Source organism: Plasmodium coatneyi, chromosome 12, assembly GCF_001680005.1.
Source record: "Plasmodium coatneyi strain Hackeri chromosome 12, complete sequence".
NCBI lineage: Eukaryota > Apicomplexa > Aconoidasida > Haemosporida > Plasmodiidae > Plasmodium > Plasmodium coatneyi.
In genome coordinates, this window is record NC_033567.1 from 2,217,790 (window position 1) to 2,243,510 (window position 25,721).

The following is a 25,721-nucleotide window of genomic DNA, read 5'->3' on the forward strand; positions in this document are numbered from 1 at the left end:
TTGAACACAAAATGGCATATGCCCACAGGGATAACCTTTTTATCGCTATGAAGCTTTTATTTTCTTGTCCAATTTTTTTTTTTTTTTTTTTTTGCGAACATCGCACATGTAATGTTAACATCCTCTGCAGCATACGTTAGTACCATTGCGAAGGACATTTTTTTTTTCTTTTCTTGTTAAATGGAACCATTTAAAATTAAGCGAAGAGAAGAAAAGGAAATTACATCAAAATCGCGCTTTTATCGAAATGTACCACAGTCTTCCGCGTTGTGATATTTACAGAGGGAAAGGCAGACACACTTGCGAAACAAATATGCCCTTACCAACAGCTTGCATACTTGAAACACACGGGGAATTTTCCTCAAGAATGTGTGTGCACGATGGTAGAGGTGTGAAAAACAAGTAAGTACGTTGCTCGCACATGTGTCAAATATTGCATACATGACTGCTATACGTGTATTGTACGCATAATATCTGACCATTCCACTCATTTCTAAGTAGCGCGGACGAATTGTTTACGAACATACGTGCGCACGAACTTAAATAACAATTTCTTCTCTACGCATACATTTGTATGCTGCATTTATTTGCTTATGTGCTTCCCGTGGCTTGCTGGACGGGAATTATCACCCCCTTTTGGTGCGTAAGCCTGAATTGGTTGCCATTTTTTTCTGCCCCCGCGCTTTCCAATTTTTGTTCTTACAACTTTTTTTCCGAGAGGGCGATCATTGCACGCACGTAAATACGTGAATAAGCGAACAAACAAATGAATAAACAAATGAACAGATAAAAAGATAAACGCGCGGACGCACGAACAGATCGCCACTCTGAGCGGCACCACTAAAAGGAAAGCTTAAAGTGGCACTATGGTTGCAATTTAGAACAAAAGTGCAAACCTTTCCGCGCTTCAAAGGGGTGAAATTTGTAAGCTGCCCGTGCGGTAAGATCTGTGCAAATTGCGCAAACTGGACGAACTGATTCTTTACTCTTTTGTAACCCAACACAGAGTTCGCTTCTTTTGTGATTAATCCGGCGAAGGGGGAGTCAATGCACGAGCGGACATCCCCCGCTGATGCACGTTGGTGAGTGTATGCTTATACATACTTACTCGCGCATATGTACGCATGTACACACGCATATTCATTTATCTACGCGTGAGCACCCGTCACGCGGTAATCTTGTTGTATAAGGCCAATTGGCTGATTTGTGTGCTACTCGCGCGCAAGGGGGTCGAGGCAAATTCCAGTCCGTACCCCAATTTGAAGGGTGGATTAGAGTGGCGGCTTAGAATCGCAGCTCAGGAACGTTACCTACAGGCACATATTCTAAGGACACCTTTTAACTGCACCTTAGAGGCACCTACTGGAAACCACCTTGAAAGCCAACTGTCCCCAATTCCACCGCACCGCCCCCTCATAACCCGCCGAAAAAATGTTTCAGAAATTCCTCTCAGACATCCTCAACAAAGTGCTGGGGACCTTTATTTACGGAATAGATGACGAGCAATTCGGGATAAGCGACCTCCTAAGCGGAAAGTTGGAGCTAACAAATATCCACCTAAAGCAGTCTGTTGTTGATATGATTGATATCCCATGTAGACTAAACTTTGGGTGCATTGGATACTTTAAAATTAATTTACCAATTTTTTATTTCATGAAGAATCCCATCAATGTGTACATAGAAGATGTGATCCTGGTCCTGTCAACCATCCCGCCAAAATATTTCGACGACAAATTATACAAGGAGAAATATATAGAAAATAAGAAGAACTTATTACTATCTTCAGAGTATAGGGCTATTGTGTGTTCCATAGAAGGAGGCGTTATCTGGCAAATGCTACTCTCCGCAATAAATAATATAAACATTTCAGTTAAGAATGTACATATACGGATAGAAGATTTCACGAGCAATCCTTCTTCCTGTTTTTCCTTTGGAATCAGTGTCGAAGAATTGTTCTTAAGCTTACCAAAAGATGGGTTGCCCATCAAGAGGGATGGTTATTACACCAAAAAAAATGAACTGGTTAATAACACCATGATAAATATGATAACGATTAAAAAGTTGGGCTTCTATATGGATTACCTGGATATGAAAAAAATTATGAACAGAAAGTACCATACACAATGGGATAATCTGTACATGAACAATTCTAGCTCCTTCGATGTTGCTTCCCACCAGGAGAAAAAAGACACTATATCACGGGGAAAAAGAAAAAAAAGGAAAAAAAAGGGCGACAAAAAAGGGGAAAAACATTCGAATAATGCTACACACAGACGCCGAAACAAGGGGGAACACCTCAACAAAGTGAGAAATATCAAATCGAATGAAGAAAACTTGAACGACTTCCAAGATATTATTAAAAATGTTAAGAACAGCTTCTCAGGAACGAGGAGGAATGAGCTGGATGTAAAAAGTATGAGCAAATTTAATCAAAAAATTCACCAAATTAATAAACAGATATTACGAAACGATCAGGATGATCACAAAAAATCGAAGCATGATCCCATTATTGAGGGAAGCCTGACAGACACCAATGCTGATAACGCTAGTAGTTGCTTGGGCAAGAAAGATGGGAAGTGCTCTTTATCTATTAGTAACTTTTACAACTTTAACCTTTTCTCCAAAAAGGAGGAAAAAATACTGCCAGTTAAGCACAACCTGGGCATCGACAATGACGTCAGCTGGGTTGCCTGCATCACCAAATTTTCAGAGTCTCTAGAAAATCCGGTCCTTAAGGGAAAGAAAAATGAAATGATCAAGCGTAAAAGGAAAAGGAACGAAAATATGAACAGGAAAAATGATGACTTTTCCCTACATGGCGAACAGAGGAAGAATCACCTAATGAATATCCACTCCCCAGTTAAGCACCCATCGAATGATGCCAAGGAGGAAGGTCAAAATTACCTCAACAAAGCGGTGTCTTTTTTCTCCCTAAACTCATTCACCAACGTTATTAATAAAAATTTGATAAATCGGACTAGTAATAGAAGCAGTGATGACGTGGTAAGTCCCACCAATGAGATCATCATCAGCGATGGGTACTTCACCACCAGGGAAAATGGCTCCGACCCGGATTCCATCTGTAGAAATGTCTACCTTGGTAGGGATACCTCACAGCGTGGTAATACCCCCTTCAGAGACGTGAAGAAGCAGAAGAGATATGTACGCGTACAAAATAGGAGAACCTATTGCGGAGCGAACAAGTATCACTATGCGGTTGACGATTGTAAGCAAAATTCAGACGGGGAAGGAGGATCCCCTTTTTTCGTAAATCGTGATAGTACAGTTTGTCTCAACTTTGCGAGTGACCCGGAAATGAGAACCAGCAGGGGAAGACGTGGTGGTATGAAGAGACCTGGAGATGCGCAACGCAGGAGCCAATCGTACGTCGCAGCCGAGTCGGAATCACAATTCGAGAAAGAGGAAAAATTCACAAAGTATGTAAAGAAAAACGAAATAAAAGAAAAAATACGCACCAGAAAAAGAAAAAAAATACAATCAGTCTATCTAATGTACGAAAAAACCTACAAAATAAGCAAAGAAAAGTTGAACACATTTTATCTCTTTTTACAACTTATAAAAAATATAAAGCATGAGTATGTAATAAATCCAAATTGCTTTGAAGGGTATGGTGAAATTTATCTCAGTTTAATTCCAACAGACCATGGGCGGCTTCCCTTTGCTCGATGCTTCTCAAGCTGGGGCATACAAAGAAGAAGTGAAAAGGAGTTTGAAGAATGTCTACCTAAATTAAGTGTCTTCATCACCTTGAAGAATATAAAAATAATTTTTTCCGATAAGCAAATATTAAATTTTGTCAAGTGGATAAACTTAAATTTTGTTACGTACTCTGTTTGGAAGGCAGGAATCCTCTCCCAGTTTGAGAAAGTCAAGGCGGACAATGAAGACGAAATTGCTTACATAAACAAATGGGTTCTAAAGCTCCTAGACACGCACACCTCCAAGGAGGAGAAACTAGATGCAGAGAGATTCTGCGAGCAGTTCGAAAACAATCATTCTATAAATATAATTAACTTGTTGAGGAGTAAGGCCTTCTGCAAGCTGCAGGAGTTCAGGAAGGAGGTGGAGTTGCGGGGCGGCGCCACGGGGGAGGATACAAAAAACATTCCGAATGGGGGAAATAACGATGGAGAAGCACACAACCTCACTAACATTGATGAGGTGGAAAATGGCGCTGTACCAGATAAGGCTTCCCCGGAGGAAGACCATGCAAACAGCAGTGCAGACGGAAATGATAATCAATTAAAACAAGTTGCGAACGAGAGTATACACGTGCTGAAACTTTTGATGAAAAATCAAAAGGTGTATAATAAAATTAAAAACTCTTTCCGGGAAAAAATATTCACCATAGACATTTGTATAGACATCTGCATCATTAACAGTACCTGCTTGGTGACGGTAGAAACGTGCAACCAAGTAAACAACAGAACAGTGAATTTCGTCAAAACGTATGCCCTGCTCATGCAGTGCATTCACTACCATAACCAAATATCAAACACACACGAGTTGAAGAATTCCATGGATTTAGAACTTTACCCTTTAACATTACTTTTGGTAGTTAAAAATTTAGACAACAAGTATATCAAGCCAGACATAAACGTACTGTACATACTGACCAACGCAGGTAAGAAAGACAACTACGAAAATTATCACAAAAAATTTTTATTTAATGTGGATAATTTTGAGTTCTTAAAAAAGTACAATTTACTGAAGAGGGATAATAAACGTAGGAATGATTATGCGAAAGTGGGAGATCGAAGTGACACCTTGAACTTTGGGAGCTTAAGACAGAAGCTGAAATTTTTGGTGGAAGACAACTTTTTCTTTTTTCCAAAAAGGGACAATAACATCTACTGCAATGAGCTAAATAATATCATCCTATCCGACCCGTCCATTTATCTCAGATATGATAATCAGTCCTACACCATTCTGGAGAAGCCAGACCATCGACTCTTTTTGCACAACTGTGCTGACTCCATATTTAATATAAACGGAGAGATCGTTAAATCGTTTATTGATGATTATTTTCATTTTTGCGACGTTAGAGAAGTTCTGTCAAAGAAGAAAGAAGAAACAGTCTCATATAAGAAGGAATACTTTTTACAACTGGGCGCTAGATACTGTAACGATATTTTAGATAACTACACCACACACACGAACCTGTTCTTAGATGTGGAACTTGAAAAGATACTTTCCTTTGTCATTACGAAATCTGGAAAAGGGTCAGAAGTGCAGGGATACAGCTTAAATTTGAATCCTGTGAAGATCGTTACTCAGCTAACACAACGAATGGTTTGTTACGACGAATCGGTCACTAACAAAAATGTGTATGACTCCTTCTTCGTACAGTTTGATGGAATAAAGGTAAGACGTATCCTAAACTGGGACCACGCAGCGAGGAATTATAAAACTTACTTGGATGAGAACTTTATAAGACCCTACCGCATCTTATTTCACTCGAAAAGTAAAGTTTACTTTGATAGAAAGGAGGGTGGAAGGGACAAATTTTCCTTCAACCTCAACCGGGGAAATGGTTTACATAGAAATTCCCACCGGGGAAGTACATTCGCATGGGATGGAGAAGTAGGAGTGAGTAAAAGTGATGCAAGTAGCCAATCTCACACTTCCCAAGGAAGTAACAATGAGCAAAGTCACCCCCCTGATGAAACACAACACAATGACAATAATGATAACAACCCGTACAACTCCATTGATAAAAAAAAAAAATCAGAAATTTTTAACTTAAAAAGAAATGAAAACTACTCAGACAGTGAATATTCTTCCCTCTCAAATTACAAACAAAGGAAGAGTAACAAATTTTTAAGGTCCACCAGTTGTCCAGCTGTAAAAAATAGGAAAAATGCTTCCATGGAGCAGGCCCGCCTGGATGTAGAAAAGAGCAACATAAAAGGAGCATCATACAACATTGGCAACCTCAAAGGGGCCTACTGCATGGACAAAACGTACAGCCCCTTTTTTTTTAAAACATGTGCAAATGAATATCAAGAGGAGGATGAAATGTTGGTGAATCACAACTTCCTCGACATGTACAAAAAATCATCAAACGACCCCACATACAATGATAAGGACATACAAAATAGCTACTCATACATTAACGAAGAAAGTGGAAACTACGACAAAAGTGACGATAAATCTTCGAATTATGTTTTCTCCATGAGTGAAAAGGCGTCCTGCACCATCCACCTGTGTCACTTAAAATTCAACCCAAAGTTCCCCATGTTTATCTGTAAGCTTAACGAAGAAAATATGTATATCAATATTTGCGATTACGACGTGGAGTTTTTCTTTCTCATTTTTTCCTACATTTATGGACACTACAACACGCAGCAGATGGAAAATAAAAAAAGAAATATTTTCTTCTTAAAAGAAAAAATTAAGTCCATGTGTAAATTGAACCAAAAATACTACAAGGCGTACGCCAATGCTCACAAGGACAAACCGGTTGTGTCTTTGTTTAGAAAATCTGGTGCTGCATCGGTACACCTCAAGCGAAGACACCCTAGCAGAAGTAAGGAAACACACGAAATGGCCACAAACAGTGATACAGCTAGTCCTATCCATTCTGCTAGCCTCAATGCAAAAGTTAAAAAGAGAAGAAAAAAGCTCAAAGCAGGAAAGTTCGACCAGAGGGACGACACCCATGCGGAGGCCCCTCAGGAGGATATCACCATAGATGGCGAAAAAAAAAAAAAAAGAAAAAGTAAAAAACGTGACAAAAGTGGATACTCACTTAGGAAAAAGAAGTCATCCATATTTAAATTGGCACCATATAGGAAGGGACGAACAGCAGAAGTGTTAAGAAGCCCAAATGAGATACTTCCCCTTGAGGGTAAATATAGCCGACAGAGGAGGGAGACGCTCGTTGGGTACTTAAGTGATAGTCACGTGAGAACCACACAGGAGTTGTCCATATCGAAATTAAGAGAAGATTTGGCTGGAATTTTTGGCGAAGGTACGGATCATGGGGGGTTGGAGAATCACGGTGATTATTTCGTGACAGAAGGGCGCATGGGACAAGTGGACGCAGCCGGGACAACCAAATGTAACCAACAGGATAAGCAAAACGGAAACCAATTGGGAGACTCCTTCACAAAGTTAAGTGAACAGTCAGACGATTCCCTCCTCTGGAATGGCAAAAATCTGACCGAGGTGAAGAAGAATTACCGCTACAGTGGCACCTCTTCCCCCATCGGGCAGGAAAAATCACAGGATGAGAGAAAAGACAAATTAGAAAAAGTTAAAAAAAAAAAAAAAAAAAAAAGGGAAAAAAAGAGGGAAACAAACCAGATGGAACGAATGAACAATCACCTCTACAACGGTGAGGACCACCGAACACAAGTCTCGTCAGACGATGATTCCTGGGTTGAGCTGCTCGAAAACTATGACAGTGACGAATCGCTGGATGATAATGAAAAAATAAAAGTGAAGAAAATGCTAGAAGATATAGAGAACATTAAAAAAAGGTTAGCTCATAACAATTTCAGCATTACGTGTAGCTTTTCCCTGTCTATCAAGAAAATATTTATCCGCTTCTGGAAAAGGAAGAGCCCCCTAAAGGGAGGAAACAAATCCAACGAGTTTAGAAGTCCTGATACATTTCAATTAACAGAAAATGGTGTCAACTTGGAGAATAAAGTATCTTCTATATTTGGTAGGGGAAAAAATAAGGCCAAACTATCCATTGCCCAGGATGAGGATGAGCACATAGCGGTTGAAGAGGGAGATAACACGCTGCACAATTTGACAAGGACATTAAGGGAACACGAAATGAATGACTTCCACAGGAAAGACAACACAAACCTCACCGTGGAGGAAAGCAAAGATGATTTATTATATAACAAAAACTTCATTGCGCTTAACGAAAATATGCAAAAGAATATGTTCAATAATATGCAGTATGCCATTCCGCTGTGCACCTTCATTTTTTCAGATATATTTTTTGTTGCAAAGGTGGAAAAAAATAACTTCACATACATTTTATATTCCATGAATGGGGTGGACGTGAGGGATGAGACCAACATTACGCTGCTCAGCATGAGCTCCATTTATCATAGCGACTTGAAGTTTGTCAACAGGAGCGAGTTCGGCACGGACAGGGTGGAGCGCATCTCGGGGGTGAATTCTCGCAGTTGGGGGAGGTACAAAAGTGGGGAGAAGCTCCCAAATGGGGAGAATTTCCTCCGTTCGGAAAAATCACGCAAGATAGAGAGAGTGAACAGAACTAAAGAGAAAGGGACAAGTGAGGATCCCCTCAAAAGTAACGAAATGATCGAAACGGAGGACACCTTTTTGGACTACTCCATAAGCAACATCGAATTGCCGGACCTGGAGAAGACACACCTAGTGTTGCTCTACTTTGGCTACCTATTTAAAAATAACCACACGTTCAAATTCATATTAAACAGAACGAAGGTGAAAATATTTTGGGAAATTATTGATGAATTTTTAACGTGGTTTTTAAGCATTAATGAGTTGCTACCACAAATGAACACAATTGAGGAGGACATAAATCGAAAACTGGAGGACAGTGAAGATATCCATTTAGATTATTTGCAAAAAGTTCAACACATAAACTATGACGTTATCTCCATTAAGCATAGCAATACAATCGTTTCTGGAAATGGCACCTACAAAATTGCTGTGGACAGTCTGATTAACCGGTACAGTGTTATGTTTCAGTGCAACGAAATGGAGAGCAGCCCAAATGGGGAGGAACACGAAACTGTTGACGCTGCAAACGAAGATGAAATAACCTACATCGACGCGGAGGATGACCCGATGGAGAAATACTATCTCATAACAGAAGATAAATCTATCTGTTCCAACCAGTATAACACAATCATCATTGAAAATGAGGAAGACATTAATACCACCTTGAAGGAAATCCTACTTCACGAAAACTACTTTTTTAATTATACCTTTAACAAAATAAATAAAAAAAAAAACATCGAAAAAATTTTAACTGCATATAGTGTAAAGGGTGATCTTCACAAAGGGAGGCAATTTACCTCCAGTGGGTCCCACTCTATAATGCACGGAAGTAGCTCCAAATGGCCTCCCCCAAATGAACAACTACTACAGAAGAAGAATTACCCCCCTGCTTATCACGCCGATAATACGAAGAGAGGAAGCATACCCCTTAACGACTTGGACGAACTAAACACCTGTCACGATTGTCTCCATTCAAAAAATTTAGACTATACTGCCTACACAAAGGAAGTTTGTAAAAGCAAGGCATACCCCTATGTCCATGTAGACATCGAAATTAATTACTTTGAATTATGGGTAGCTTTAGACCCTGTTAGGGTTCCGCAGAAAAGAAAAAATTCCTACCTGTTGAGTGAGGAGGCGAATAAGGCATATCCGAACGGTGGGAAAAACGTTAAAAGAAGACAAACGAGAAAGACAAGTTTGGTCGACAAAGCGAAGGAATGGAAAAAGAATTCCATTAGCAGTCGGACGAAGAAAGGAGCCGATCGGGGGAAGAAAAAACGGAAGGGGAGCGATCCCTATAGTCGTTACGAGATGGAGGGGGACGGATCTCCCCCAGAAGGGGAATACCCATATGGAGAATACCCCAACGGGGAATGCCTCAGTGACAAACATGATAATCATGAAGATGGAGAGAAAAGAACAGACAGGTTTAAATTTCGCGAAAAAATGAAGTGGTGCAAAGGCGCCAACATCGATAAACCCTACGTTTTGGCGACGAAGGGGTGCCTGAAGTCTGTGATTTTTTTCTTGCTCTATAAGGAGAGTTTAGAAGAGAGGGGGGAGGAAAAAGAAGCCGCACGGGAATACTCCGGAGATGGCAGTAACAGAAACAGTGGCGATGATAGCAGCAATAACGGCAATGAAGGAGAATCCTCTTCCCGGGTGCGCTGGCTAAGGGATACGCCCACGAAGGAGTTTCCCCAAGGCAGCCAAACGGTCAGCAACAATTCGAGTAACCCGGAAAAGAAAAATAACCCTCACGACCAAATGGAGGCACTAAAAATTAAAGTTATGGACGCATTGGGTCATTCCAATTTGAATAAAGTACTAGACGCAAACGATTTTGTGAAAAGCACATTCATGCAGTGGATTATCCAAGTGTCCTCATACCTCCCATGCATACTAAATATGAATATATTTCTTTCCCAAATTACTAGTGCTATAAGTAGACCAGTGACAAGAAGCCCCTTCCTCAGGGCCTACATCGATTGGAACAATGTGCCCTACAATAACATCCTCCTACAACCATGCAGAGTAAACCTAAACTTCGAAATGAAAATACCAAGCCCAGAAATGTTGATACAAAGATGTTTAGGGATAAATAAAATAACGAGCATAAAAATTGCACAGAAGGATAGCCTACTGGTTCAAAACGAAGTGGAAGGAATAGACGTCAACTGTTCCTTCGAACCCATCATTATGAATGTGGATTCTAACGCGTTAACCCTACTCAACCAGCTATGCAACATACTACTGGACTTTTCGACCTACTTCTTCGATTTATGCTCATCGAAGGAGAAGGAAGAAGAAGAGGACTTCCTGATAAGAGGTACATCCACGAATGATAATTTTTATGACCACACAAGTGACCTACTACTCAGTGATAGTTTTTATTTCAATGTTATGGATGCTTCTACAAGCGCCATGTCAAGTGCATATTCGCTGAGTGACGCGGATTCCCCACTTTCGAAGCGCCACCATTTGGAAGAAGAAATCCGCTCCTTCAAGAAAGACGAACTGAGTAGACTATTCGTCAGTTTTTGCCTAACCCCTGAAGGTAAGACACATTCTAATCCATTCGGTGGAGTGAAATCCGCTGGAGGGGACAACCTCGACGGGGTAAAAACTTTTCGAACCGTAAAGAGTGTTATAGCTAGCCAAAATGAAAAGAATCGATTTGACCTACCGAGCAGGGAACACCTCTTTAGACACAACTCAGAAAATCACATTGTAAAAAAAAAGGATGACATGAACATGACGCTCAGGGACTCTAACGAAAGGGTTAAAAGTCAGACGGATTTACCATTAGACTCCAACACACTCAACATGCTTATGATGAATTTTGTAGAAAATATCAAAATGAATTGTAACGTCAATTTCGATGTAATAATTTTGCAAGTATGGGATTCGAACACGGCCTACAATAGGTGCTCTCTAAATTTTGTCATCGAGTATTTTTCCTTCCATTTATATTCCCTAAACATTTATGAGCAGAGTGTAGAAGGGGCAGGGGCAGACGGAGTAAGAGGAGGAGGAAATTCCCAATTGCTGGATGATCAAAGGGACCTTTCCCCAGGGAGAAGTGGAAAAGATGGCATAACGACTCACTGTCTGGGTGATGACATGCATTTCGAACCGGATATCCGCTTGGGCAGAAACTCGGAGGTCTCTTCCAACCGCTTCAGCAAAATTGGTAGAGAGAAGAATGCCCAATTGGAAGGGGCATCATATGAGGAGGTATACTCACGTGAGACTTCGCACAGAGTGTGGGCCAGAAATGGCGAAAGGGGGTCTGCTTCCACGCCGCCTGAATTGAAACGCCCAAATGAGAATAAAAGCCAAATATACATGTGTAGCAAAAGCGATGAGCAGAATGACAATCGGAGGGGGACAGACATAACCAGGGAAATGGATGATATTACCAATGCTATGACCCCACAGGGGGGGGAAATTCCTCCAGATGAAGCCAAAGGAAACCATTTGAAGAACGACTTGTCAGACTCGAACCAGTGCGGAGAAGAAAACAAAGGGTGGAGGAAATTATTCAATAGGAAGAATTTCATAAAAAACATTGAACTGTTCTATGTACAAATAAAGAAAATATTCCAGAAGATATTTTTTAAAAAAAAGGAAACCGAAATGGTCCAACTGGGTCAAACGGGTCAAATGGACCGAGTCAACCGAATGGAGAGTAATACAAAGCACAATTTTAGCAAATTAAAAAATGAAAACAGAAAATATCAAAACGGAAATCAAATCTTCATGAATAATGAATACATGTTTACTGATCTAAAAAATTACAACGAGAATAAAAAGAGCAAAAATGTGGAATGTAAGATCGAATTTTTAGTCTACTGTGAAAATTTTAACAAAAAGGAAAATTCCTACCAAACATTTGTCGAACCTGTGCGTGTAGAAATTATAGCTGTGAAAAAGGACCTAACGTCTCCAATACATCTGTACTACTATTTCTCATGGCTGAATATTAACCTCAATTTTAACATCCTGGATAATATCCTCTCCCTATGCTGTAGTGTCATTTTTTCTATAATAACACAGAGAACGCGTCTGCTTCTAGGCAGGCACATAAATGAGATAGACAAAAAGAGAAACATGAAAAAACTTCCTCCGGGAGGAAAAAACGACAAAAATGAAGAACTCTCTTCCAAAAATGTACATACAAATAATGTCATATACCAAACAGAATATGAGGACAACAATACGGAGAAGAAAAACATCAGCGAAATGGATGACACGTACACGTCCATGTGTTGGCCAAAATGCTACGCTGTCATGCATGACGAACAGTACAAGGATATTCCCCTACTTACAAATGATCACATCCTATTTAGATATAACAAATTTGACGTCCTGCATAGCGTAAATCGATCCCTAGACACGTACATTTTTGGAGAGTTCATTTTGGAGAAGCTTTTGAGAAATTATCAGTACTCGTGCCAGTATCCAGGGGACTATCTAGCCAAGTATGAAAACGAATTTAATGTGGACAAGTCTGATTCTGCCTCGGAGCAGCTCATTCACATTAAATTGTTTAACTATATTAAGAGGAAGAAGAGACTTGAAATGAATAATATTTGTAAGATTAACAATTTGCTTGGTCAGCCTATTGCTATATGCACCATACAGGAGGAGAGCGATTTGTCCTACGAGGAGAGGGAAGGCCTCTATTCGGAGGCAAGGAGGAACTCCTTCGGGGGGACGCAATATTGCGATAATAAACAGAGTCTCCTCTTGTCCACCATCGATAGGATATCAAGGAAGAAGTTATTTCAAGGTGGAGTTGGCCGACACGCCGCATTGCCAAACAGCGGGATAACGAACAGAGACAGACAGAATCATCCCACCCGTTCGAAGCGTACCTCGCATGCAAAAGGAAGAAGGAGCAGTGACAATCGCTCACCTGGTGGAGAAAACACCCTCACGAAGGAAAAAGAAAAAAACAATTATTCGTCCGACCCGAATGATCTGAATGCGGATCACACAGACACGTCCACGACGCACAGCAGAAATGCACTCAAGTACCAGTGGAAAATATTAAGTAATAACGAATCGCTAGATTTGCCAACACACAAAAATGGAAAAGTGAAATTCTTCCTAATCCGATTCAGACTACTTAATTACATATATGACATCCCATCAAGCATACTCAACACGCGGAATGAGAATGAAGATATTATCCGGTTGGTCATTCCAGAGAGGAGATTACCTCCAAATATAAACGCACAAGTGGAGGAAGAACTATACAATGAGCAACTCCTAGAAATGGATAACTTATCCGTTGAAAGTAATTATCATACTCTATACCCATCTAATTACACCTCGAAAAGGAATACTAATACAAATAAAGAAGAAGTGTGGAAACCTGCCAACATTCCACAACCACGAAATCATTTGTTCATATTCTTCCGGACAAGTAGCAGAATCAGTCATGAAGAAAAACAGGAGTATGACTTCTTCCTGTCATCTATCGTGGCTGTTAAGAATAATACAGATTTCCCACTTTATGTTTTCAAATCAGTACCAGGAAATTCAAACCGGAATGGAATTTTTAAAGAGTATTTTCACAAGTACAACACAGTACCTTCCCCCCCACCAACGTACACGCTAAAAATTGATAAAAAAATTGAGAAGTTTATCCAACATAGTGTGGCAGAAAATAACACCCTCAGTGAGGAAAAAAAAAAAAAAAAGACAACTAGTAAAAATGACGTACGGAGCAGTTGGACAAACCAAATGAACAGTCAGAATAATCCTTACCATGAAAGCACAAATAACAAAGAAAAAGCTATCAACTATATTCAACATAAGTCCTACTTGTATGGAAGGAAATGCATTAAGAATATATTTCCATTAATGAAACTGTCCTCCGTAGAGCATTACATCTCGGGTGATATCAAATTTAGCTCATTAGCACCTTTGAAATATAAGAGGAAGAAAAGAAAAAAAGGAAGAAAAAGTAAGCAAAAGCATGAATTACAGAAGAGATTTATTAAAAGAAAAATTAAAGAAATTTACCTCAAGAAGTTTTTTAAAAAGTCGAAACATAAAAGGATTAGCAAATATGAAAATGGTCTCCTCTCTCGTGAAAAGTTTAGGGATTTTTCTGGACAAGCCAATCCGTACAGAAATATAATGTCCATAAATGATTCATTTTTCAGTTTCGCCAAGAGATCTTCCCAGCCATCTGCATCGTCGTCCGCTTCCTCTGCCGCGTCTTCCTCATTGACATCACCCCCACTGGGCGTAGCTAAGAACACTTCAACCACGTCAGTGAGCATGACGGATTTGTCCAACATAACCTTGTCGTCATTGTCCAATTCGATTTTCTCCATGGAAAGTACCCCAAGTAACAGTTCCGCTTATGGAAATTCCTTGTGCGATTATGATAAAGACAATTCTGAGGAGCAGGCACTTCTTAATGAGTACTTTAAAAAGGAGCAAGCAAATGCGCAAGGTGGACTGGATCTCATCAAAATATCGAGCAATAGTAATAAATTAATCCCTATACCTTTGTACTGGCTCGTAGCAGAAAATTCATTCATATGGCTCTCAATACAGAATGAAAAAATATACAAACAGGATTTATATGATTTTTTGAATGACCATCAGAATGCAGATTATATGTGTACAAAGGGAACATTGGACAATATGCTAAATTACCACTCACCTTTCCTTGCCGACACGGCGAAGGCATTCAAACCTTCCATAATTAGGTTAAGAAACCATCTGCTAAAAGAAAATAACATTTTAACAAAAGAGGGAAATAAAAATAATCCGAATTTATCCAACAGTTACAATTTAAACTACATGAATTTGAAGGAGGTGTACTTCACGTCCACCATCATCAGCGTCTACAATCCCAATTATGTCCTACATAAGAAGGACGCTCATAATTTCTTCCAAATAAGTATTGATCACGCCCTCATGATTAATAATGGATTACCAAGAACCATGTGTCTGACCTATGAGGTCCTCAAACCAAAGTCCACTAAGAGTCTGAAAAAGAGCACTAGCACTTACACCACTTTTCCATCGGTGGAGCGCTCCAATAGGCAGAAAACGTATCTTGCCACTGATGAGTCGCTCTCTGTCGTTGACTCCTACGTTAGAAGAACCGACGAGAGTGTCTGTGATCGGTGTTGCCGCGGTGAGGAGTTCGCCTCGAGTGAGCAGCTCCAATCTAGTGAGAGACTCACCCCGAGTGATGCCTACCATACTGCCCAAACGGATGCACAAAGTACAAGTCAGGAGCGCTGTAACACGGATGGTGTGCAGGATGAAGATGTAGACATTACGCGCAATGAGGTGGAGAATTTTACGGACAAATACCCACAGAATAGAGACAACAAAAGTGAGCAGAGGAAGGAAGATCCAAAGAGAAGCATCCTCTTTTCTGACAACCTGAAGGAGAAAAAAACAAACCTAACTCGAATCACACACAATGGAGAAATTGTCTCCATGAAGGACAAAGAGATTTTGCTCAAGGAAGTTAACAATGATAAAAATGTGTTCATATATAAAAACAAAAAAAAGGAAAACAGCCAAAATGCGGAAAATACCAATGGGAAGATATACATGGAAGAAACGAATTTTATTGTTACTATAAAAAAAGAGGGCAATAAGGATATACACGAAATTAGGATTGATCCAGGGCAAAACATAAAGCTACCGTTCGTTCCTCACAATATTAATATCTCTTTCGATGGATACAATTCGAGGAGTATTTCAATTAACTACCCTCATAAGAAGGGGCGGGAGAAAATCATCCTCGAGAAGGAGGTGAAAGAGGATATGGCGTCGTTTTTCTCGCTTGACTATAGGGAGGAAGGGATACCCAATTATGGGGCGACTGTTGGGAGCTCCCCTGATGGAAGCAGCGCGAGTGGGGGCAACTACTCCGAGGCTGTAGTGAAGATCGACCAGGTTGTACACTCCAACCGGATAACACATACGAACTACTCCAGTCACAGTCTAGATAATGAATCCTCACAGAGGGGGAAAATGTATGCGAACGCACGCACAGTGGCCCTCGGCGAAATAAAAGACTACATAAAATATGGAGACCTAAACAACGTCAAATGGAAAAATGATCAGCTTCAGCAAAAACGAGAAACTTATAAATCGTCCAAAACTGAGGAAGGACAAAAACAGCTAACCATATGGGCCATATTCAACGAATTTTACGAAACAGGAAAAAACAGATACCAAGACATCTCCTTGGAAAAAATTCACCATGCAACATATTCAGTGTCCTGCACATTTTTCGTCTCAGCTTGTGTAATTAACCGATTGAACTACCCCATTACGTTAAAAAGAATAAATAACGACAACATGATAGTGATCGAGCCATATGTACGAAAATTATTGCCCTGCGAATTTGCCATGAGAAGGAACCGAGTTGTTATATCCTATGAAACACTCAAGGAAGTAAAAAACTGGATCAATTATCCTTTAAAGAAATTTATGATTAAAAGGAAGAAATTGAAAAGGACCAGAAATATTATAAAAAAAAAGAATCACAAAATTGTAAGTAGTAGTACCCTCATGCAGAACGAACAAATAAAATCGGAAGAGATAGACAATCAACAAATAGAGGGAGAACAACAGAACAGTGGTGAGCCCATCCAGAATGACATTTCAGAGAAGGTTGAACCGAACCATATACACATGATAAGTAAGAATAGATCGAATCTGTTTCACCAAATGAAAAGAACAAAAGGCAACTGCTTCTTTTACAGGAGCAATATTAACAAACCTCTGGAATCTGAAGACTTTAGGATAACAGATTTGTCCATCACCAGATTGACTTGCTCAAACAAAAATAAAAATGTACCACAGTTGAAGTACAGCGTATATATGTCCATCGCCCCCATGCCCTTCTTTCGAACAACTGTTATGGAGATACTACCCTACATAGTTATAATAAACAACACAAAGATGAATATCGTTTTCCAGGAGTATATTAAAAATTACACCTATTTTAAGTATAACATTTTGGAGCCAGGGGCATTTGTCGAATTTCACCCACAGTCTAAAAAAAAAGCTATGTTGAAAATTTGCGGCATTTTTGAAAACAGCTTCAATTACCTCATTGATGATTATTTGCAGAAGGAGTTGTACTTGGAAAATTTGGAGAAAGAGAATGAAAAACTGTTGGGGGGGATAAAGGAGGAGGATTGCGCGCGGGAGGATGATTCCAAAACTAAGGGTGACTTCCCCACCGGCGGCAACCCACTATCCAACTGTAACTTACCCGACGACAGAGGTATTGCTGTTCTTCCCTTGAATGACATCTCAGACAAGCTGAGCGTCCTGGTGAACATCGAACGGGAAAACCATCACATGTTCCACCAGCAGTCGTCCTCCTCGAAAAGCACCTGCAGCACTAGTGCGCAGAACTCCCTTGAGAAGGATGGTGTGGAGAGAGCCAATCAAAACGACACGAGACCTAATGACATGGTGAAGAAATACAAAAAAGTGGACGCGTTTAAATTTCTCTACTGGTCGGAAGTGCTGGACTTGACCAGAGTGAGCATGATCTATTTCCGCCATCCAGTTGTATCGAATGAAAATTTTAAGAAGGAAGAAAAGAAACTTAAAAAACTAAATCTCCTTCTAAAAAATCATGGCAAAAACGACGTTACTTATTTAAATATATCCAAAGAGCTATTAAAAACAAGTAGCATACCCTATGAGTACACCTGCTGTTCAATGGAGATATCCACCTACAAGGGGTGCAAATTTGTGCGCTTCCAAGACATCGATGTGGTGCCATTTTACCTCTTAAATTTAACCAAGTACAACATTAAGTTGAGACAGCTAGGCATATATGAGCACTCCGAAGTGTTGCGGAAAATTCCGAAAAAGAAGAAAAAATCCTTCGACGAAATATTCAAAAATTACGCCTTCAATTTCTCATTTTACAACCCGTATAAGGATCCCAAGCTCAAGGTCAGCATACTTTCCTCGAGCAAGAAGAACGAACAAAATAAAAAGGAAAAGAAGGGCAACAAAAGCGGCCACAATAACAGCAAGAGTAAGAACAACTTGAGGTATGCAAACACGCTGAAGATAAATCTGAAGAACGAACTCAACTACCTCAGCCTCTTGGCTACCAACTACTTGAAGGACAACGAATATGCGAAAATTATTAACGATAAAATTTTTCACTTGAAACGATTTTCAGAACAAGTGGAAAATTTAAATGATGGAAATTTAAACATAATCGATTTGGCGAACTCCACCAACGTCACTTTGTTAAAATTGAGACAGGGAGATGCATTCGTTTACATTCTCTGCTCTAAAAAAACGTATAACGGGAAGACCATCTTCTCGTTCGAAAATTACGACGATCTTATAAGCAACGTTTTGAATTTCAGGAGTGCATCCCTCAGCCGTAAGAACAATTACAAGCTGCTCAAGTCGTTACATGTTTTCAGCAACAAGATAAAGAACGCTTACTTCAGGGGAAGGAACAAAAAGCAGGACAAGCGGAAGAGGAGCCGCAAGGGCAGAAAGGATTCCATCGGGGGGCAGCACGCATCAACTGGGGAGTACACCCCGAATGGACTGTATGCACATGGCGGACACGAGATAACCACTCCCCAAAATCGCGCACATCCGAAGAAGCGGCAAAACGCAAACCGATGGCACTTACTGAACCTGTTTAGAAAAAGAAGCACCACGCGTTCTGTTGATAAGGGACCGCGGATAACCCACCTTATTAGAGACCTATATGAGAAAAAAATGATCAACAGGGAAGAAAAAAAAAAAGACACATTAAATTTAAACATATTTGCGCACTTCATTTTTAAGGGAGTAGGGTTAAGCATCAATAACCACAACTTAGAAGAAATCCTCTACTTCTCCATGGAATATATATTAGTTGTATACAAACAGATAAATGACAAGGATTTGTTTCACTTAAAGATAGGATGGCTGCAAATAGACAACCACACGAAGAACACGGATTATAAGAATGTGCTGTTGCCAATTATAGATTTGAAGAAGAGCCACCAAGTGGAAAATTCAACACAAGAGCAGAATGAGGATCGTGCCTTCCTACCTAATGGAGGAAATACCTTCGTAAGGAAGTTACGCACAGAGGACATGACCATTCTTTATCGCTCAAAGAGGGGAAAGTCAAATGATACCTTTTCCCATCACATCAGGGACGAAAATGAATACTGCAAAATGAATTCTAGGAATATATTAAGGCCGGTGGGACTTACTAAAAACAAATCCTGCGAGGATTATTCCTATTTCGAGAAAGATAATCTGCTAATCAGTCCAAACACGAATAACCCCTTGTCTAATTCTTACAAAATGTTCATCCCTTCCTTTTTCTACGCACAACATAACTCCGTTTTGGACGTCATTATAGTAAAGCAGAAGAGAGGAAACATGAAGAACTTCCTCGAACTGTCAGATGTGAATATCAAACTTTCCCCTTTGAGTATAAATGTGGACTCCTACTTTATCATCGAAATTTTGAAGATTTTCGACGAACTGTTAAAAATTCTTGAGTATGATTTGACCAATTATAATTCGCTCAACTTGGAGAAGAACATCGAATTGAGGGACACCGATTATGACAGCTTGGAGTACAAACAAAATATGGGCCCAGTGGACGAGCTTATCAAGCATTACATTCTGAAGGACTATCACTTATATGAACAGATAGCCAACTTCAAATTTAACGACATCCGCAATGAGCAAAAGGAGAAGGAGAAAAAATTGACGAATAAGAGAAAGAAAAAGACGAAAAAGAAGGACGGGGAGGGAAGCCACGACGAAACGACTAGCAGCAACATTTTCCACTCCAATAGGTTTTTTAACAAATCAGACAATGAGGTGCCCGACGTGAGGACCTACATTAGTATGATAAATGAGTACAAAAATTGGGGGAACCGCGGAGACCAGGCAGCCACGGGAAGTGACCAGGATGGTCACGCTGAGGGGACTGACCCCTTGGGAGGATTGAACAAACAGAGGCGCATCCCCGCGGGTAACACCACAGGTAATTGTGCAGGTGGACGGAAAGACACCATGCTTAAGCATACAAGTGGCGTGCCTTGCCCAGGTGGGTACACCCACGGGGAAGAAGAAATGCTAACCCAGATTACAACTTCAAATAACAGAAAACGAAACAACCTAAGGAGCAACTACAACTCAGACAACATGTATAATGAAAAAAAACTCAAGTACCTGCAATCCTGCGAAAAGTATTACAAGAATTTGCTAAACAATCGAAAACGTATCTTGAAGAAGATCCAAAACATTAACATGAAAAATAACCTAATCAGTTTCGACAAAATATTTATCTCCAAATTAGAAATTAACGAAATTAAATTAATCATTAACATAAAAAATAGAATCCTAAGCTACGACAAGAAAAGTGAAATAATGGAGTCTAACGTGATGAACGCTTTGGTTGTCCTTATAATGAACATACCTAACATAAGTGACGCACATTTACACTTTGAAAAAGAGGTTAAAAAAAATATGTGTGGTTCGTTATACGTATTAATATTTAACGAAATTATGAATGACTATATAAACCCTGGCATGAATCAAATGTTCAATGTTCTCGGGGCTGTAGATTTTATTGGAAATCCTTTAATAATTTATAAGCATTGGAAAAAGGGTTACAACACCTTTATTAAGGACTTAAAGAAAAGTTTGGATTCGTGTTCTTTTCCTTTTTTATTTGGTATTTTACTTCTGAACATACTTGGCCGATTTGGAAGGAGCTTACTTTCAGGGATCCTCGAAGGAGTGAGTAGACTGTGTGGAAGTTGGAGTACCTGCTTTGAACGATTTTCTAGAAATGCAGATAATTTCAGCATCGTCACAAATAGCAATGTTTTACAAAATGAAATTCTAGATCAACCATCCAATTGCGCGGAAGGAATATGCTACGGGTGTCAATCATTTGTAAACATCCTCACCATCAGCTGCGTCAATACGATTTATAAACCATTCATGGCAATAAAAAAAATTAAAGGTTTTCGAAAAAAGGAAAAAGACAAATTCAAGATATTCCTTTCAGTGGCAAAACTTATGTTCTATGGTTTGTTCAGCGCATTTAGCAGCCTATTCTTTGGATTATTCAATAGCATCCTCTCATTTTTCACCTTTCTATTTATCGGCACATTAAACCAAATACAAACGGTAACTATGAAATCCGTCGTTAGGCCAAAAAAAATGAGCGTCATTAAGGAATACGCCAAATTTGTTAACTATGAATACCCACTGTCTTTCTCTAATCATATCATTAATGAAAAAAAAAAAAAAAAAGAATTTCTAAAAAGAAACATTGTAGCTGTAATTCCGTTATATTCCTTCAAAGACAACAACGCTAGCAGCATAAAAAGCTTCCTCTGGGTTAGCAACAAAGAAGTGGGCTATTGCCAGAGGGATAAATTGCTTTGGTCCCTGTTCACCAACTGCATCATTAAAGTTGACATACTGCTTATCCAGGTGGATCATGGTCAGGGGAAGAAAAAACTATCCATATTAAGTCGAAATAAAAACAAAATAAAAAGCAAGCGGTCAAATTTTAGTACAAGGGATAAGGAGGATGACCAGCCAGTTAAAACCAAGTGGAACTTTCATACATTTTTCTATCCGCAAAAGTACAGACAGTTGGGAGACTTCAAACCATCTTACTACATTAGGATACTCTACCGATCTGTGCATAAGGTAAAAAGGTCCCACCGGAAACCCAAGTTCAGGAACTTCTCCTTCAGGAAAAAGGACGACTCCATCCGGAGGCTGAAGCAAATTATGCGAAAAAACACATACGAAAGGTACTTTGACAAGCAGTTCAGGAATGAGCAGCTGGACTACCAGGAAGCAGACCAGGGTGACAACCCGAGTGAGGCCGACAAGGGAGACCATCATGACCGACATAATGGCCACCATAAATATCGCCACACAAGCAATCACCATCGCGTGGATAACCATTGTGACCATGACAGACGAGCCTTGCCCACCAAACTGTGCAAGACGCACCACAAAGTGAACAACTACTACACCAAAAATTATGCGCGTGGGTCCACACAAAACAAGGCCAATAGACAAAATGACGTGGAGGAAGACGTACTGCACGATGGAAATAATTACTGCGAGAGGGAAAGGAAGTACCCAAGTAGTCGCCCAAGTAGTCGTGTGGGAAAAGGACAGAAGCTGCGTGATGATACTCTCCCAAGGGGTGAAAAAAAGAGCAGATTAAAAAAAAAAGGTATGTATCCATACCAACAAAAGGATGTGAACATTAGTGAAGATTCTAGAGAAATGGACAAATTGAAACATAAGAAAAAACACGCAAGGAAACATCATACACATAAAAAAAAAAATTTTTTATATATTTCAAAATTGGTTAAATGCGAATCGAAGGAAGTTGCTCTGCACGCCTTTTCCCTTCTCCTATCCTTTTTGGTGCATAAATCTCCGTACTACTTAAAAACTGCGAATTAGACGCACGAGAAAAATTGCACAGTTTGTTACACGCATTGGGACTCATCAAATTGCTGCACAAATGCATAGAGAAGAGAGGCTACACCGATATGGCACACCACAAGGTGATACCCCTCAAATATATGTGAGTTTCCGTTAAGCGTAAAATCTGGGCCGTATCTAAGATCCAGAGTGTACCATATTCCAGACGGCATTAATGTTGCCACGTCTGGAAGTTAACGTGATTACCTTTTTTACATGTTATCGAGCTCCATTTTGTTATGCTAAATTTTAACCCTTTATTTGTTGCTTATTTGTTTTTTTTTTTTTTCTCGTTTCTTTGTTAGTTTGTTTTTTTTTTTCCCATCCCGTTCGTCTACTCCCCTACATTCGTGGTACTACCACTATTATTGTTCGAAAGACCTAATTTTGATAGAACATTTTTTTGTTCTGTTCCGCTCAGGGAATGCACAACCTTCCTTTCCTCCCTTCCTTCCTCCTATGTACAATTTCATTCTGTAAAGAAAAAAGAGAGAAATAACCTACCCTCCTTTTTCCTTTTTTTTCCTTCTTTTCCTTTCTTTTCTTTTCCAAGAAATGATTCCTTTCTTCCCCTTCCTTATAAAAAGAATAATCGTCCTTTCTCGTATGTACATTGCATTCTGTAAAGAAAAAAGGAAGCAGGAAGGACAGGAATTACCCTCCCTTTTTTTCTTTTTTTTTCTTTCGCTTCCTTTCTTCCTTTTTCTTTGTTCCTTTTTTTTTCTTAATTTCCTTCCCTTTTATTTCTTTAAAGAAAAATAAGGAAGAGAGAAGCAACCTTCCCCTTGCCTCGCCTTCTTCCTTCCCTTACATATAACACTACATTCTTTTATTAAAAAAAAAAAGAGAAGAAGGAGAACAACTTACCTTACCATCACCATTTTTACTCTATACTTCTTTTTTTTTTTTTTTACTTCCTTTCTTGCATTTTGCTTTCTTTGCTTTCATCTTCCTGCAAAAGAAAAAAAAAAAAAAAATTGGAGAGAAAAAAGTGAAGGAAAGGTAGGTTATTCTCTCTTTCTTCTTCTCCTTTCTTCGTCCTTTTCTTCTAGGAAAAATGCAATTGTACATAGGAAGGAGAAGGGAAGATTAAGGAATCTTTTCTTGGAAAAGGAAAAATAGGAAAAAAAAAAAAATAAAATAAAAAAGGAAGGAAAGAACAAATTATTAATTCTTTTTTCCTTGTTCTTTTAGAAGATTCCATTGTATATAGGAAGATGGGGAGATTGTTCTCTTTTTTTTTTTTAGGGGAAAAAAAATAAAAAATAAAAATTGAAAAAGGAAAAGAGGGGTGATAGGTTTCTTCTGTTTTCTCTTTTGAAGAACGCAGAAAATGCATGTAGGTTTTTTTTTCCCCCCTTTTAGGAATACAAAAATAAGGGGGAAAGCGAAAAATAAGAATGGACAAGGAAGGAAGAATATAAGAAGGAATATTCCTTGGACGAATTAATGGAGTTCCCATTAGTACGTAGCACTTTTATGTAACAATGAAGCATATAGTGCGGATGTAAGAGTAACCATGGCGGATTACTTTGCTGACATAATACGAACATGGTTCCTGGACGGAGGAAAATATGAACAGGGAAACTATTGGGTAAGGGACATTATAAATAAAGGAAAAAAGAAATAGAGTGTGAGCAAGAATAAATGGAAACAAACTATAAGTGAATGCTTAAATGGAGTATATATAAGAATAACGTGCACTTCTTCCTTATTTTTTGACGATTGAAGGATATATAAGTAAAATAATGTTAAACGCACATATAACTCATACAAAGAGTAGAATAATGAAGTAGCCGATATATGTGTGCATTCCCCGTTTTATACTGTAGGGTGGAATATGGAAGGATCTGGAAAAACAGTTTGATGAATTAATAGAACGCCTAAGTGGGGATACTTCAGAAATAGCAGCCCTTTGTACTGAAGTAGACAATAGCAAGAATAGATGGGAAACAGTTAGGAAAGAATTGTGCAAATCCTTAGTGAGAATAAAATTCTTCATGAATGGAATTAAAGGAAAAGGGAAAGAAGAAGATGGGCAGGCGGAAATAGAACAACTGGGAGAAGTGGAATCTTATTTTAGATGCATAATAGGGAATATGGTTATGGTGAAATTATATGAAGGACATTGTGACTTAAATAGAATAGCTAAGTGGATAGTGGATCCGACAAGAGCAGCTTTGGGATTGCGGGAGGGAATGGAAAAGCATGAGAAGTGTAAAACCTTACCATTCAGTGGAATGAAAATAGGAGCAAATTTTATAGGGAATAAAGTAAAAGATTGGATAGAAGAAAAGAAGAATAGACTTCACTGGTGGGAAACTATAATGCAATATAAAGAGTGCCAACAGGGTATAAAAGAAGAAAGTGGAAAAGGTATGGTCGAATTATTAGGGAGGAGGGATGAAAGTGAGTTACAGGAACTTACGGATGATGTAGGTAATTTACCAAGTAATAAGTTAGAAGAAGTATTACAAAAAGTAGGAGAAAGAATGAAAAAAAAAAAGAATCCTCTCGAGTGTATTCAACAAACAAGCAACGGATTTGCCAATGACGAAGAAGAGTGTAAGGGAAGATTTTCCTTATGTTGATCAAGTGTGAACAACGTGGATAACATGTACTTATATGTGCACTTTGCGTTTATATAAGTGAATATTCTTAGGAAAGTATAGTAAGTATATATAATATGCGTAGGCTTAATATGCCACATTCCCATGCAGTTCTTATTGAAGATTGGTTTAAAGCCTTTTCGAAGGATGTGTCCGATGCGGACACAACAAATTTTGAAGAGTGGGGAATCCTAAGTGGCCTGTGTGGTGATTTGAATAACAGCATTACCGATGGCATGGGGAAGTATAAAGAATTTTGTGAGGTTATGGTAAGGAATGTTCTCCTGGTAACCAATATTGAAAATCAGTATAAGGAGAAGCAAACAGGTTGTA

At 39.2% G+C, this 25,721-nt stretch overlaps 1 protein-coding gene across 1 annotated transcript; it reads left to right on the forward strand.

Moving 5' to 3' along the window:
• Positions 1-1,431: 1,431 nt before the first annotated feature.
• On the forward strand, positions 1,432-22,758 carry PCOAH_00041510 (Chloroquine resistance marker protein; the record flags this gene model as incomplete). The annotated part of the gene is made up of 1 exon (XM_020060939.1): positions 1,432-22,758. One exon carries the CDS (start codon positions 1,432-1,434, stop codon positions 22,756-22,758), a length of 21,327 nt encoding a protein of 7,108 aa, XP_019916426.1.
• Between the last annotated feature and the right edge of the window lie 2,963 nt (positions 22,759-25,721).